The sequence below is a fragment of the Copadichromis virginalis genome, linkage group LG7 (assembly GCF_057382275.1).
Source record: "Copadichromis virginalis isolate Kocher_CV1m ecotype Utaka linkage group LG7, C_Virginalis_male_GT1.1, whole genome shotgun sequence".
Classification (NCBI taxonomy): Eukaryota; Metazoa; Chordata; class Actinopteri; order Cichliformes; family Cichlidae; genus Copadichromis; species Copadichromis virginalis.
Window position 1 is genome coordinate 31,012,270 of NC_140624.1, and position 12,178 is coordinate 31,024,447.

The 12,178-nt window shown below is 43.4% G+C and overlaps 1 protein-coding gene and 1 pseudogene across 2 annotated transcripts; one reads left to right on the forward strand and one right to left on the reverse strand.

Annotated features, from left to right (window-relative positions):
* The first annotated feature begins 131 nt into the window (after nucleotides 1-131).
* On the forward strand, nucleotides 132-4,768 carry LOC146705357 (uncharacterized; annotated as a pseudogene). The gene is made up of 2 exons (XR_014921347.1): nucleotides 132-440; nucleotides 3,816-4,768. The product of XR_014921347.1 is annotated as an uncharacterized LOC146705357 (transcript).
* Nucleotides 4,769-9,174: 4,406 nt separating this feature from the next.
* On the reverse strand, nucleotides 9,175-11,818 carry LOC146705358 (coxsackievirus and adenovirus receptor-like). Its single transcript, XM_085465185.1, has 3 exons — nucleotides 11,803-11,818; nucleotides 9,895-10,263; nucleotides 9,175-9,793 (listed from the first exon to the last, which is right to left on the reverse strand). The coding sequence occupies exons 1-3, from the start codon at nucleotides 11,816-11,818 to the stop codon at nucleotides 9,627-9,629; spliced, it is 552 nt and encodes a 183-aa protein (XP_085321311.1). The 3' UTR covers nucleotides 9,175-9,626.
* Nucleotides 11,819-12,178: the final 360 nt, after the last annotated feature.

Here is a 12,178-nt window from a genome sequence, read left to right on the forward strand (position 1 = left end):
TCTATACTTTGTATACCGGCTGACTGCTCGTGCTGCCTCCTACAGGCCATCAGAGAGTGGTGAACCCTAGCTGGGTTATGTCTTTCTGCACGCTCAAACGTTTGTGCTGGTTTGTGTTGCACAAACTTTCGGTTCAAGTGACTTCTTTAGTCTCAGCTGACTGCAGGTTTTCACAACCTTATGGAACTGACCTCACAGCCCATTGTTCATTTAGTAGGCTAGTTTCACTAATTGGAAATTATTTCACTTGTAGCACATAAGCACAGTGTGTATAAGGAAAGAACACAAACACACAACAAGAGTTGAGCAGATTTGTGAAAATGTGAAATACCTGCAGTGGTGTCAAAATGGAACCTGAAATTTTCCCTTTAAAAAAAAATCCTCAGAGAGCTGCAGGAGCTGTACCGTTGTATCTAAAGCTGACAGATTATCATATCCAGGTAAAATAGTTTGATTAATCTGTAAGTTTTTAGCTAGTTTTATGGTTAATTTCAGGAACTGAATCATTGGTGATCAAATATACACATTTATTATAGCTAGAAAAACTAAATATATCTTTCAAATTTAAAATAGAGCATATATATATATATATATATATATATATATATATAATAGATATCTGACTATTTTACAGGATAGACAATATAAACATATTTAAAATTAAAGGAATTGAAATGTACATTGTGCCTTGGTTTAGTGTCTGGAAGAGTCCTGTCTCAGTCAATTATAGATGATGTGAGAGGGCGGGTGTGTGTGTTTAGGGCACGGATGGCTTGGGGATAGAAGCTCCTCTTGAGTCTCTCTGTCCTTGTCCGGAAGATGCGGAACCTTCTACCAGATTGCAGAAGTTGGAACAGTTTGTTGCCAGGATGAGACGGGTCCTTCAGTATCTGCGCTGCTCTAGTCCGGCATCTCCTGGTGTAGGTGTCCTGAAGCGGGGCGAGAGCAATCCTGCAGCAGCGTTCTGCTGTACGGATCACTCTCTGGAGAGCTTTTTGGTCCTTCACACAGCTGTTCCCAAACCACGATGTCATGTTCTGTGTGAGGATGCTCTCCACAGCGCCTGTATAGAAAATCCTGAGGATCTTTGGAGAGACCCTGAACTTCCTCAGTTGTCGTAGGTGATACAGGCGCTGCCTAGCCTTTTTGGTCTGGACCTGAATGTGGGCAGCCCATGTCAGGTCTGAGGAGATGTGGACACCAAGATACTTGAAGGACTGCACCCTCTCCACTGGAGCTCCATTGATGATAATGGGCTTGTAGTCTCTGTGCTGACCCCTTCTGAAGTCCACCACCAGCTCCTTGGTCTTGCTGACGTTCAGCTGGAGGTGGTTGTCCTGGCACCACGATGCCAGATTCTTCACTTCATCCATGTAGGCCGCCTCATCGTTGTTGGAGATGGCACCCAACACCACTGTGTCGTCAGCAAACTTCACAATGGTGTTGGAGCCATGGGTGGCCACACAGTCTGAAGTGTAGAGGGAGTAGAGCAGTGGCGAGAGGACAGATCCCTGAGGTGTTCCTGTGTTGATGGTGATGCTGTTGGAGAAGCACCTGCCCACCCTCACCACCTGAGTTCTGCCAGTGAGGAAGTCCAACACCCATGCACACAGACGGCTGTTAAGAGTCCCAGATCCCTCAGCTTTGTGAACAGTCTGCAGGGCACTATTGTGTTAAACGCTGAACTGTAATCAACAAACAGCATTCGCACATAGTTACTCTGTTTCTTGTCCACGTGGCTGAGAGTGGTGTGTAGGACGTGGGCGATGGCATCCTCTGTGGATCTGTTGGATCTGTAGGCGAACTGCAGCGGATCTGTGGTGTCTGGGATGGAGGAGGAGATGATGTTCTTCAGCAGCCTCTCAAACACCTTCATTACTACTGAGGTCAGTGCAACTGGCCGGTAATCGTTCAGGGATGAGGGTTTGCTGTTCTTGGGCACAGGGATGATGGTGGATCTTTTGAAGCATGTGGGGACCACAGACTTCGCCAGGGACTCGTTGAAGATGTAAGTGAACACACCTGCTAGCTGGTCAGCACAGCAGCGCAGCAGACGGCCGGTGATGCCGTCTGGCCCCGCCGCTTTCCTTGTGTTCACTCTCCTCAGTGCCGCTCGGACGTCATGCTCCGCGATGCTGGTCACCGGTCTCTCGCTGATGACGTCACTGTCCTCGGTAGTCAGGCGGTAGATAGCATTAGCCGCCTGGCTAACCTCAAAACGGGCGTAGAACCGATTCAGCTCGTTGGTGAATGCAGAGTCGGCGTTGATCGGCGCAGTGTCCCTGGCTTTGTAGTCCGTAATGGTGCGTAGTCCGTGCCACATACTCCGTGTGTCGCCCTGGTGGAAGCGGGACTCCACACGTTCCCGGTACCTGCGTTTGGCATCTCTCACCGCGCGCCGCACGCCGTATGAGGCCGCTTTGTAGGCGCTCATATCGCCAGTGGCGAGACCCGCGTTGTAGGAGGTGGTCCTGGCGTTTACTGCAGTGCGGATCGATCTGTCCATCCACGGTTTCTGGTTTGGGAATGTGGTGACTCTCGCAGTGGGGATAATCTCCTCCGCTAGCATATTGACGAAGCATACTGCTACTTCCGTAAACTTGTTGATGTCGACTGCACATGCTCTGAACATGTCCCAGTCTACGTCGTTGAGTGCGTCCTGTAGCGTAGCTTCTGATTGGGCAGTCCACCGTTTTACTTCCTTCGTGGTCACGTCTTCCCTCCGTATGCTTTGTTTATACTGGGGAATGAGGAAGATGGCGTTGTGGTCAGACTTCCCAAAAGCCGGGTGTGAGACAGCTTTGTAGCCCTGCTTGTATGGCGTGTAGCAGTGATCCAAAATCCGATCCCCTCTCGTTGGACACGAGACATGCTGGTAAAAGTTTGGCATGACTTGTCTGAGGTTCGCTTTGTTAAAGTCTCCTGCTACAATGAGGGCTGCGCCCGGGTCCTTGTTTTGAAGCCAGCTCAGCACATCATGTAATTCGGACAAAGCCATACCTGTGTCCGCTTGGGGTGGGATGTAGACCGCCGTGGCGATGACTGAGGTGAACTCACGGGGCAGATAGAAAGGGCGGCACTTAATGCTCAGGAACTCCAGATGTGGCGAGCAGCCGCTGGAGAGAGTAGAAATGCTCCTGGCATCACACCACTTTCTGTTTACCATGAAACACACTCCTCCACCTTTGGTTTTGTTCGACTCTGCCGTTCTGTCCGCACGGAGCACAAAGAATGAATCCGACGGAGTTACGGCCTGGTCCGGCACGGTGGGGGACAGCCATGTCTCCGTGAAGCACAGAATGTTGCAGTCCCTCATGTCACGTTGGAAGGTGACCCTTGCTCTTAGGTCATCGAGCTTGTTCTCCATGGATTGTACATTGGCCAGTAGGATACTGGGCAGTGGTGCGCGATGCGCCTGCTGTCTCAGTCTGTTCCTAATACCAGCGCGTTTTCCCCGGCGCTTCTTTGTTCTGCGCCTCGGATGAGCGGCCCGTCCTTTGTTGTTCTCCGCGCCGCGTAGAATCTCTGGCGGCCAGGAAGGGTCAGGTTTAAAAGTGTCCAAGATTAGATGTGCAACCTTGGCACCGATTCAGTTGATCTTCTTGTGTGTGTGGAAAAATGTCACAAAACTGAAAACAGACTCTTTAATGTTTGAGTTCACAACAAACCTGATTTGCACAGGTAAGGCGTACAACATTGGAGTCTTTTCACTGTGCGTTAGTTTGTTTAATTAAGTGTAAAATTCTGAATGCTTTGATCTCTGAAGATAGCCCATATCGTACCTTAATAGTAAAACTGTTTATGTTGTTCTTTAGCTTTTCCTTAACCAGAGCAGACCTCTGTACTGCAGTGTCCCAGTGCTGGACAGTGTCTTTAACCATGAGGACACCAAGCCTGAATTTCAGCTCAGCTGGTAGTTTCTGGCAGTGCTGCTTAATCCACTGAACCAGAATCGGAAGCATGGATGGGGTGCCCCAATTGAGACTTTTTCTTTGCTAGTTGGCAAGTGGAGCATCCCACAGGCTGCTCTCAGGTGTTAGGGGTGCCTCATTCTAGAGTCTTCTACAGTCCACAGACTCACAGAGGAGGTCGTGGACACCAGGTCTTCCAGATCCCCAAGACCGTCAAAGACATGGAGGTAGTGTCCCATACGTTTGCAGGGCTAGTATGCCTCAGAGTTTTTCTGAAAGCAGCTGGTGCAATCGATTGCTGCCACATCTACATTAAGCCTCTGAGGGCCCATCATCTTACAGGCGGCTTGTGACCATCAGGGCTTTATTGACGCGTACCTGACCAGCCTCAGGTCAGTGTATGAGTCCAGACTGCTCCGCCACAGCCCACTGTGCAGGCAGTCAGTCAGTCTACCCTCCTCAAGGGCATTTTATCTTGGCAGATGGAGTGTACCCATGACTCCAATGTCCATTACCCCTCATCACTCCCTACAAAAGGCAAGTACAAGCTGTGGGAGCCCAGCGCGTCAACAGCCAATATTCCAGGGCACATTCTATTATGAAGACCAGATTCTGAGCCATCTTCCTGCAAGTGCTGGAGGTCATAACAGCATATGCTTCTTCTGCTTCCGTGCCGGTGACATCATGGCCCCGCAGAATGAGCCTGAGAAATATGCAGGAGTGGTTGAGAGGATGACTGGTTTGGAGGCAGTCACGGGTTCTCTCTGTCAGAGCAAACTCTCTGCTGTCCTGGAGGAGGTACACCAGAACACGACTACTTTTAACAGGCAAGCTAAAAAATTTAAGTATAGGTTCCTCTTATGTTTTTTTTTAGTGCTTTGTTAACCTGTTTTGTTTGTTGAAGAGTGACTAGTATCCACATTTTTTTTGTTTCATCTTAGTGGCAGCCACCGATGGACAATGGAAGGAAGCATCCAAAGCACTCTCTACAGACCACCCGACCAGAAAAGACAAGATACGGGTCTCAGGAGCAGTACAACATCCCTCTCTCTGATCTAGCTTCAGCAGAAACTGCCAGAGACTTCCTGTCCAGGCAAACATCGGGCCTGCTGTGCTATTAAAGTTCAAAGAAACAATCCAGGTACAGGTCAGTCAGATTAATCCTGTGGTCTGCACTATAAATACCTGTACATAGTTGTTTTCTTATCCTGTAAATATTCTTGATTTCTTGTATATATTCTCGTTTTGTTGTTACCTTTTCATTTTCTTCTATTTTATTAATCAGACATTTAAAATGTTCCAAATTATCTTTATGTTATAGATGTAAAAAATAAATAAATAAAATATGCTGATGACAGTTATCTATGCATCCATCCAAATTCATTATTGATAACACATATACATGTTTTGTATTTGATTTTTTAAATTGTCCCACTTCTTTTTAGCATGTAAGGGGTGACCTACCCCCATAGGCCCATCTTTTCCAGAATAATAGATAATTTTTTTGACAGCCTGGTAGAAAGAGAAACAATACTGTCCCATATACTGGCTCTCTTGATATCATAATTCAATTTCAATTTCAATTTTATTTCTATAGCACATTTAAAAGTCACAGGTACAACAAAGTGCCCCTGGGCCTAGGGCTCAGTCACTCTGGCACAGCTGGCTGCCGTCGGAGCTCACGGGCACGTCACTGCAACCCCATCTGGCTTCTGCTCCGTGGCTGCTGGGTGAGCCCTCATCTGGGACTCTCCTCAGCTCTTTCCGGGATAGTGGCGCGGCTGCCCCTCTGTTAGTCTTCCTTGGACTCTTGTACTCTGAGGGTCTCTGGATGTCTGGAGCCTGGATCTCCTCCATACCTGCTTCATGCCCTGGAGGACGGGGCTATGGCCCCCCACACCCTCTAGCAGATCATTACATGAAGGAACCTTTTGAATACAAGCGCGCTCACGCTCACAGGTGTGCACACGGGTGCTCACACACACAAACTACACCTTTTTTGGCTGCTACCTCAAAGCACACTGTGCGCTGTCGATCCTACGTGCTGCACAATAATATTCCATATTATATATTATATACACATAGATTATCGTGATGATGTTGTTTATTATATCGCTCTCTTTTTTGCTTGTTTTCTCTTCTTTCTTTTTTTTCTCTCTCAACAGGTGATCCAGGTGATTGATATATATATATGTATATGTATTTTTTTGTCCCCCCACCTCATTTTTTGTTTTGTGCCCTTTATCACTGTTCCTCTTCCCTGCTGTTTCTTTCTTTCTCCCTTTCCCTTCCACCAGCCATGTATGTCCCATATGTAACACCTGAAAATAAAATAAAAAATAGTAAATAGTAAAAAATAGTTTTATTTTACTTTTATTCTTTTTTTTTTTTTTACCTCATAATGGTATCCTGTCAACGTCACTTTCTTAACACAATGCCTACTAATTTTAATTATTGCAACAACTTGATAATTATTGGTATTTGTACGTTGTTTTTAAGAGAAGTTATTTATTATTCAATGATACTATAAACACATACCTTGTTTTTAATGCTCACAGCTTTGCTCCATATTTAGAGTATGTGGCGCTGTATACTTGACTCACTCCACAAACAAAACGAAATGTTGGGGCAGCATCGAGGTAAATCCTCTATTGAGCTGCCATGTAACACTAATGTAAAAACAGCTGCAGCAACATTTAGTTTCAAAAAAGAAAATCACATTTGTTAAAAAACCTTTTGATAATTTTGGTTTCTAACATCACTCTTACATTAACAATATATTGTTTTACTATTTTCCTTTTCTTCTTTGTCCAGTCTTTGTTAATGCCTGATTTTGTTCACCTGATCCTTATTAATTTGGTTCTCTCTGAGCATTTGCTGTCTGTAAACTTGGTCTTTCTCTAATTGTTACATACCCCTTTTTTTTTTAATCAAAAGGCTGTCAGAATCCCCCCTTTTTTCTTTTCTTATATTCGTTTTGCTTTGTCTTCAACTACATCTGAGATATTTCAATTTATTTACAATTTTTCTGTGAAGAACTCTGTTGAAAACATCTTAAATAAATCCAACCAGCACAAACCCGTCTTTTGGTATTAAAAGATTTATTTATTTTTTTGCTAAAAAAAAAAAAAAAAGAAGAAGCCCGGGGTCAATATTTCCAAATAAAAGGTGTGGTTACACTCATTTTTTTTACGTTATTGGATATGTAGGTGTTTCCCTCAAAATGCAAATGTTTTGGTATATTAGAGTAGTTAAATTGCACCACATTTAATGCTCAAGAACAGCATGTCTTTTTGTGCACCCCATCAATAAATGTAAATTTGTCTTAATTTATTTGAAATACCACAGGAGATGTTACCAGAAAATGCTGGAAACATGTTCCCAAACTTTGGTTCTTTGCTGTCCTCAACCTGAGATATTTTTGATACTAGAGCTCTGTAACATGTACTGATAACATTACCCGAAAACCTCAGTGCAACACACCTTTTTTTTTTTCTCTACACAGGAACCGCATTGCCCTAATTAAAATATAAATTACTGCTGATGCCTGCTTATATAGGAAAATATTTATTTTGTACACACAGACACAAATCAGTGTTTTGAGATGACCGTATCACAAACTGCCATGATCCTGTGTTAGATGGATTCTCACACCAATGGGGCAAAAATTTCTGCTGCTGCTTGAGTAATTTTATCATTTCTGTGTGTTTTGAGTTTGAGTTTCACCTTAATATCTTTCTTATTGTCGTATTTATTTGGGTGTGCTGAGTGCATTTTGAGCCTTCACAGGAGAGCACGGTCCATTACAAGAAGCTGTTAAGCAAAGTAACAGGTGGTTTCTGGCTGTATGTTGACTTTTTTTTAAAGCAGACACGTCTGGATTGTGTGTGTGAGGAAAAACACTCTCTGAAGGTTTGCTTTAACGACATTAAGTCCTGCTGCAGCACGAGCCTGTGAAGGTGAGTAACTGAAGACTGAAGTCTGTTAGGAGGCACGGAAGAGAGGGAGCCCAGAGGCCAGGACGTGGACGTGGACCCAAACACAGATTTGATCATAGGAAACAGCAGTAAGGTAAACAAGGTAAACGTAGTTTAGAAACAACGAACACGAAGCAGAGGCGGCTTGTAACTAACGTGAGGTTAGCTGACGAACGGAGAAGACAGTGAGGGCTCCGACCTATAACGCCACAGTCGCTGGATTCTTGGCTCCCGTGAAGAGATGTTCATTTTCACATCGGAGTTTATTGAAGATTAATGTTGTTGTTGTTGTTTTTTGAGTTTTTGGTTTTTTTAAGTTTGATTCTGTCAGTTATGCCGTGCTGTGATTAAATTAGAACTGGCCTGGTGTGTAAAGTATGCCATGAACACTTTTATGCCTGAGATCATTAAAAGCGATTGAATGATTTATGAAAATATTTTTGTTCCAGCTGTTGCTTCAATTTGACCTTAACACTTAAGCTCACATCTGTGATGGGACACGAGGAGAGGATGTAAAAGTGTGTGCATATGAATGGAGCTCGCTAACTAAGCTAGCTAACATTAGCAGATCTGATGACTCCACTAAATATATATATATATATATATTTAAATGAATAAATAAATAAACTAAATGGCTTTTCAGGTGATAACTGCAGTCTAGAAGTTATCACTTGGTTGGTCTAGATTTTACTCAGGTTCAGTGATGATTTCTTTGCTTTGAACTGATTCCAGCTCTGTTTAATTACAACTATTTAAATGTTGAAGATGAATTTTAACTTTTACAGCCAAGGACAACAAAAGACTAGACTGACTTACAAAAAGTGATGCAGACATTTATTAGCAGTACACAAACTCATGCTACACAATCTGTAGTGAGAGTACCAACAGGAAGAGGCGTAGACAAGACTCCCCCATCTGAAATTGGAGGTCATTCAGCTGTAATCAACCAGTAGGTCCTGCACCATTAAACAGCTTAGTAACAACTGTTGGTTTATAATCTACAGTAATACACAGTGTATTTGTTGTCAGTCAGCTCAGTGTCTGTAAGATCTAACGTAGATTAGTTTAGCATGTTCTGTCTGAGAGATTTCTAAAAAATTCAAACGTACAGCTGTGCTATCACTTCCAGCATAAATGAAGACAGAAAATTAAACAGCAGTGACGTTTGCAGGGTTACTGAAGTTGGACTAGCTGGTATATAATTATGTGCTATGTGACCGCTAGCGACACAGCTATGTTAGCATAACATAAACACAGTGAAGCTGGAGGATGAACGCTAACCTTTTTCAACTAAATAAACGATAACACGAGGGTTCCCGATGGTTGGGGGAAAATGCAATCGCATGGCAGGATGCTGTAAACGGACCAAACTTCGGTCAGGAGAACAACTGAGATGATCCATCCACAATACGAGGTTAGTCATTAATAAACTGCAACAACATGGGAACAGAGAAGCTGCGAGAGAATTCAACATTAATGAATCAATGGTACAGAAGTGAAGGAAGCAAGAAAAATTACATGAATAAAGTCTGACTTATCTGACTGTTTTGTTTTGCTTATTGCGGCTTTTAATTCAGTGCACCTTGTGGTCCGAAAAATACAGTAATGAAAACCCAAATAAAGTACTGGTGTATAAACACTGAGGATAATAAGAGGCATGTAAAAATCAAACCAAATACTGAGCGTTCAGTCAAGTCTTCAATGTCAACACTGGAAACGGCACCAGGAGGCTTGCACTTCATCCTGTTGTTGCTGCTGAGCCGTGATTCTGTTGCCTTTTAAGTTTTCTGTAAATCAATAGACCACTGACAACAACCACTGTTGTAGAAAAAACTAGCACACCAACTATCAGTCCAACAGATCCATCTTCCTCCCATCTGTCCTCTCTGTGTCCTCCTGGTGGATCTGTAGGTGAGAAATAGGTGTGAGGGACAGGAACGTGATCACTGAAGCACAGACCAGAATCAATTTCCTCTTCAAACTGCACACACTGAACTCAAACTCACCTGAAGGAACAACACTCAGGTTGATGATATTTATGGGGTCAGTCGTCAGCCAAGTTCTCTTCATTCGAGTTGTTCCTGTCCTCTGGATGATACGACACTCATATGTTCCAGCATCACTAATCGTCACATCCTTCAGCACCAATGAGACGTCTCCATCTTTCATCTGGTTATCCTGCAGGTCCACCCGGCCCTTAAAGGATGGATCCTGGTAATCTGGATGAAGTTGGTTGTCCCGGTATAAGATCACATACTCGTCTCTCTTCAGGTCAGGCCTGCTCCACTCTACAACTGAGATCAGGATGTTATTGTTTGGAGCTCGACATGGCAGAGTGACGTTCAGTCCAGACTCAGCTGTGATGTTTTTCAGCTCTAAAAGAGGAAACAACACAAAGTAGAGGGGTTAGAGCAACCATTGTATAACTGCTTGCTTCTACAACAGCCAATCACAGTGAGGAGTGAGACAGACCACTGTTGGGTCAGTGTACCGTGCCTCTGAGACTGTGCTGAGACACAGCAAACTTTGTGGCAGTGGCACATAGTGATGAGACATTCTGGACGAGTTGGTTACTGTGGGGTCCAGGTATCGCCTCATGCTACAGGTAATGAAACTGACACTAGCCAAAAGCAAAACTAGTGGGAAAAAACCCAGAAAGGATGAAGAGGGAAAAATGTCCACCTTGTGGTTGCTTCATTGCCTCTCATTCTGTAACAGTCATCAACCGCAGCAAAACAATACCCGGTGGTGTACGTAAATTATGCATGATGAAGTGTTAAAATTTTGATAGATCAGTCCATAGCACCTTCTTCCAGTCTTCAGTAGTCTATCGGTGGTGTTTCATGCCACAGGCATGTCTCGTTTTCTTATTCTGACGACTTACCAATGGTTTCTTGTTGTAACTCGCTGTGCTTGAAGTTGGGAAGTCTGTCACATAAGCTGTTGACTCCGAGAAACTTGTCTGTTGATTTTTATTGTGGTCTGCCAGACCTCTTCCTGTCTGAGATTCCCCAGGTTCTGAGTGCCCTTTGATGGTGAAGGGAACTGTACCAACTAACACAGTGACTTTCTTTGCAAATTCACTGTAGGAAAGACTTTTAAACCTTATGATGAGTTGTCTGCCATCCATTGTTAATTGCTTTTTTCTTTCTTTTTCTATAGCAACACACAAATTTCTTCAGTACATTACTGCAGTACAACTGAGTACATTAAGGGTATGGTACCTCATTGTGTTCCAACACTGCATTTACAACCCCCTGCCCCCAGCAGACAGACCAGTTTGTAAGTAATCAAGAAAAATTGGGACACCTGTAGCAATTGGTAGCATCGACTTTGAAGGCTTGATCAATCTCTACTGTTGCAGAACAGCTTTAAGTTGTTAAGCTATTTCTTGTTCCCTGAAAAAGGCCTTTTTGTAGGATTCTGAAATAAAAATTTAAAAACTAGAAGAATTTGTGTTCTAAAACATTTTACTAGTAGTGTAAATCAGTGCATACAGATTACAGAACAAAACCATGCCATGGTACAATTAAATATGCAGTCCCCTCATTATAGGTTACTGTGTCTATTCAGTGCAGCCACTGCTGGCCTTTATTCTTTGAACAAAAAGCTTTATTCAATGGAGACTCATTCTGAAAACTACAGATGCTGCAGGCAGTAAAGTTCTTTGGTCTCTGTGGTCAGACATGGAGTCAAAACGTTACAAGGCCACAGACACCACCCAGCCTCGTGTTGCCTTAGCGTAGCGTAGCCTTGCTTTGTGTGTATAACAACCACCACCAGCCTCGTGTCAACACACAAAGAAACTCAGTCATTATGAAAATAATTCTTCAAGAAACAGTATTTATATGTAAAATGGGCAGATACTACTACTTCTATAAACCAAATGTGAATGTTTAAGAAATAACGCTCACCTGCAGAGACAAGCATGACAATGCTGAAAAACCACAAGAACCAGCGGAACAACACAGATGACTCGGCAGCCATTCTTGTGCTTTCTAGATCAGCTGACTGTATTTTGTTTTATGAGTATGTTATTGTTTTCTGTTAATGCCACAGGCTACTTTAAAAACTAAAGGAATGCCAAAGTCACAAACCACGTTTTCAGCAGTGCGCCGCCATTACTGTTCAGGAAGAAACTTAGCTGAAAACGTCATCACATGGAATTTTTTTTTTTTTATAGACAGCACAAGTTTAGAGCTGATGTATTTCACGTGAAAGGGTGTTTTGGGTGAGAGAAATAGCAGCCCTGAGACCTAAACTATTTTTAATTTTCTCCTAACTATTTGT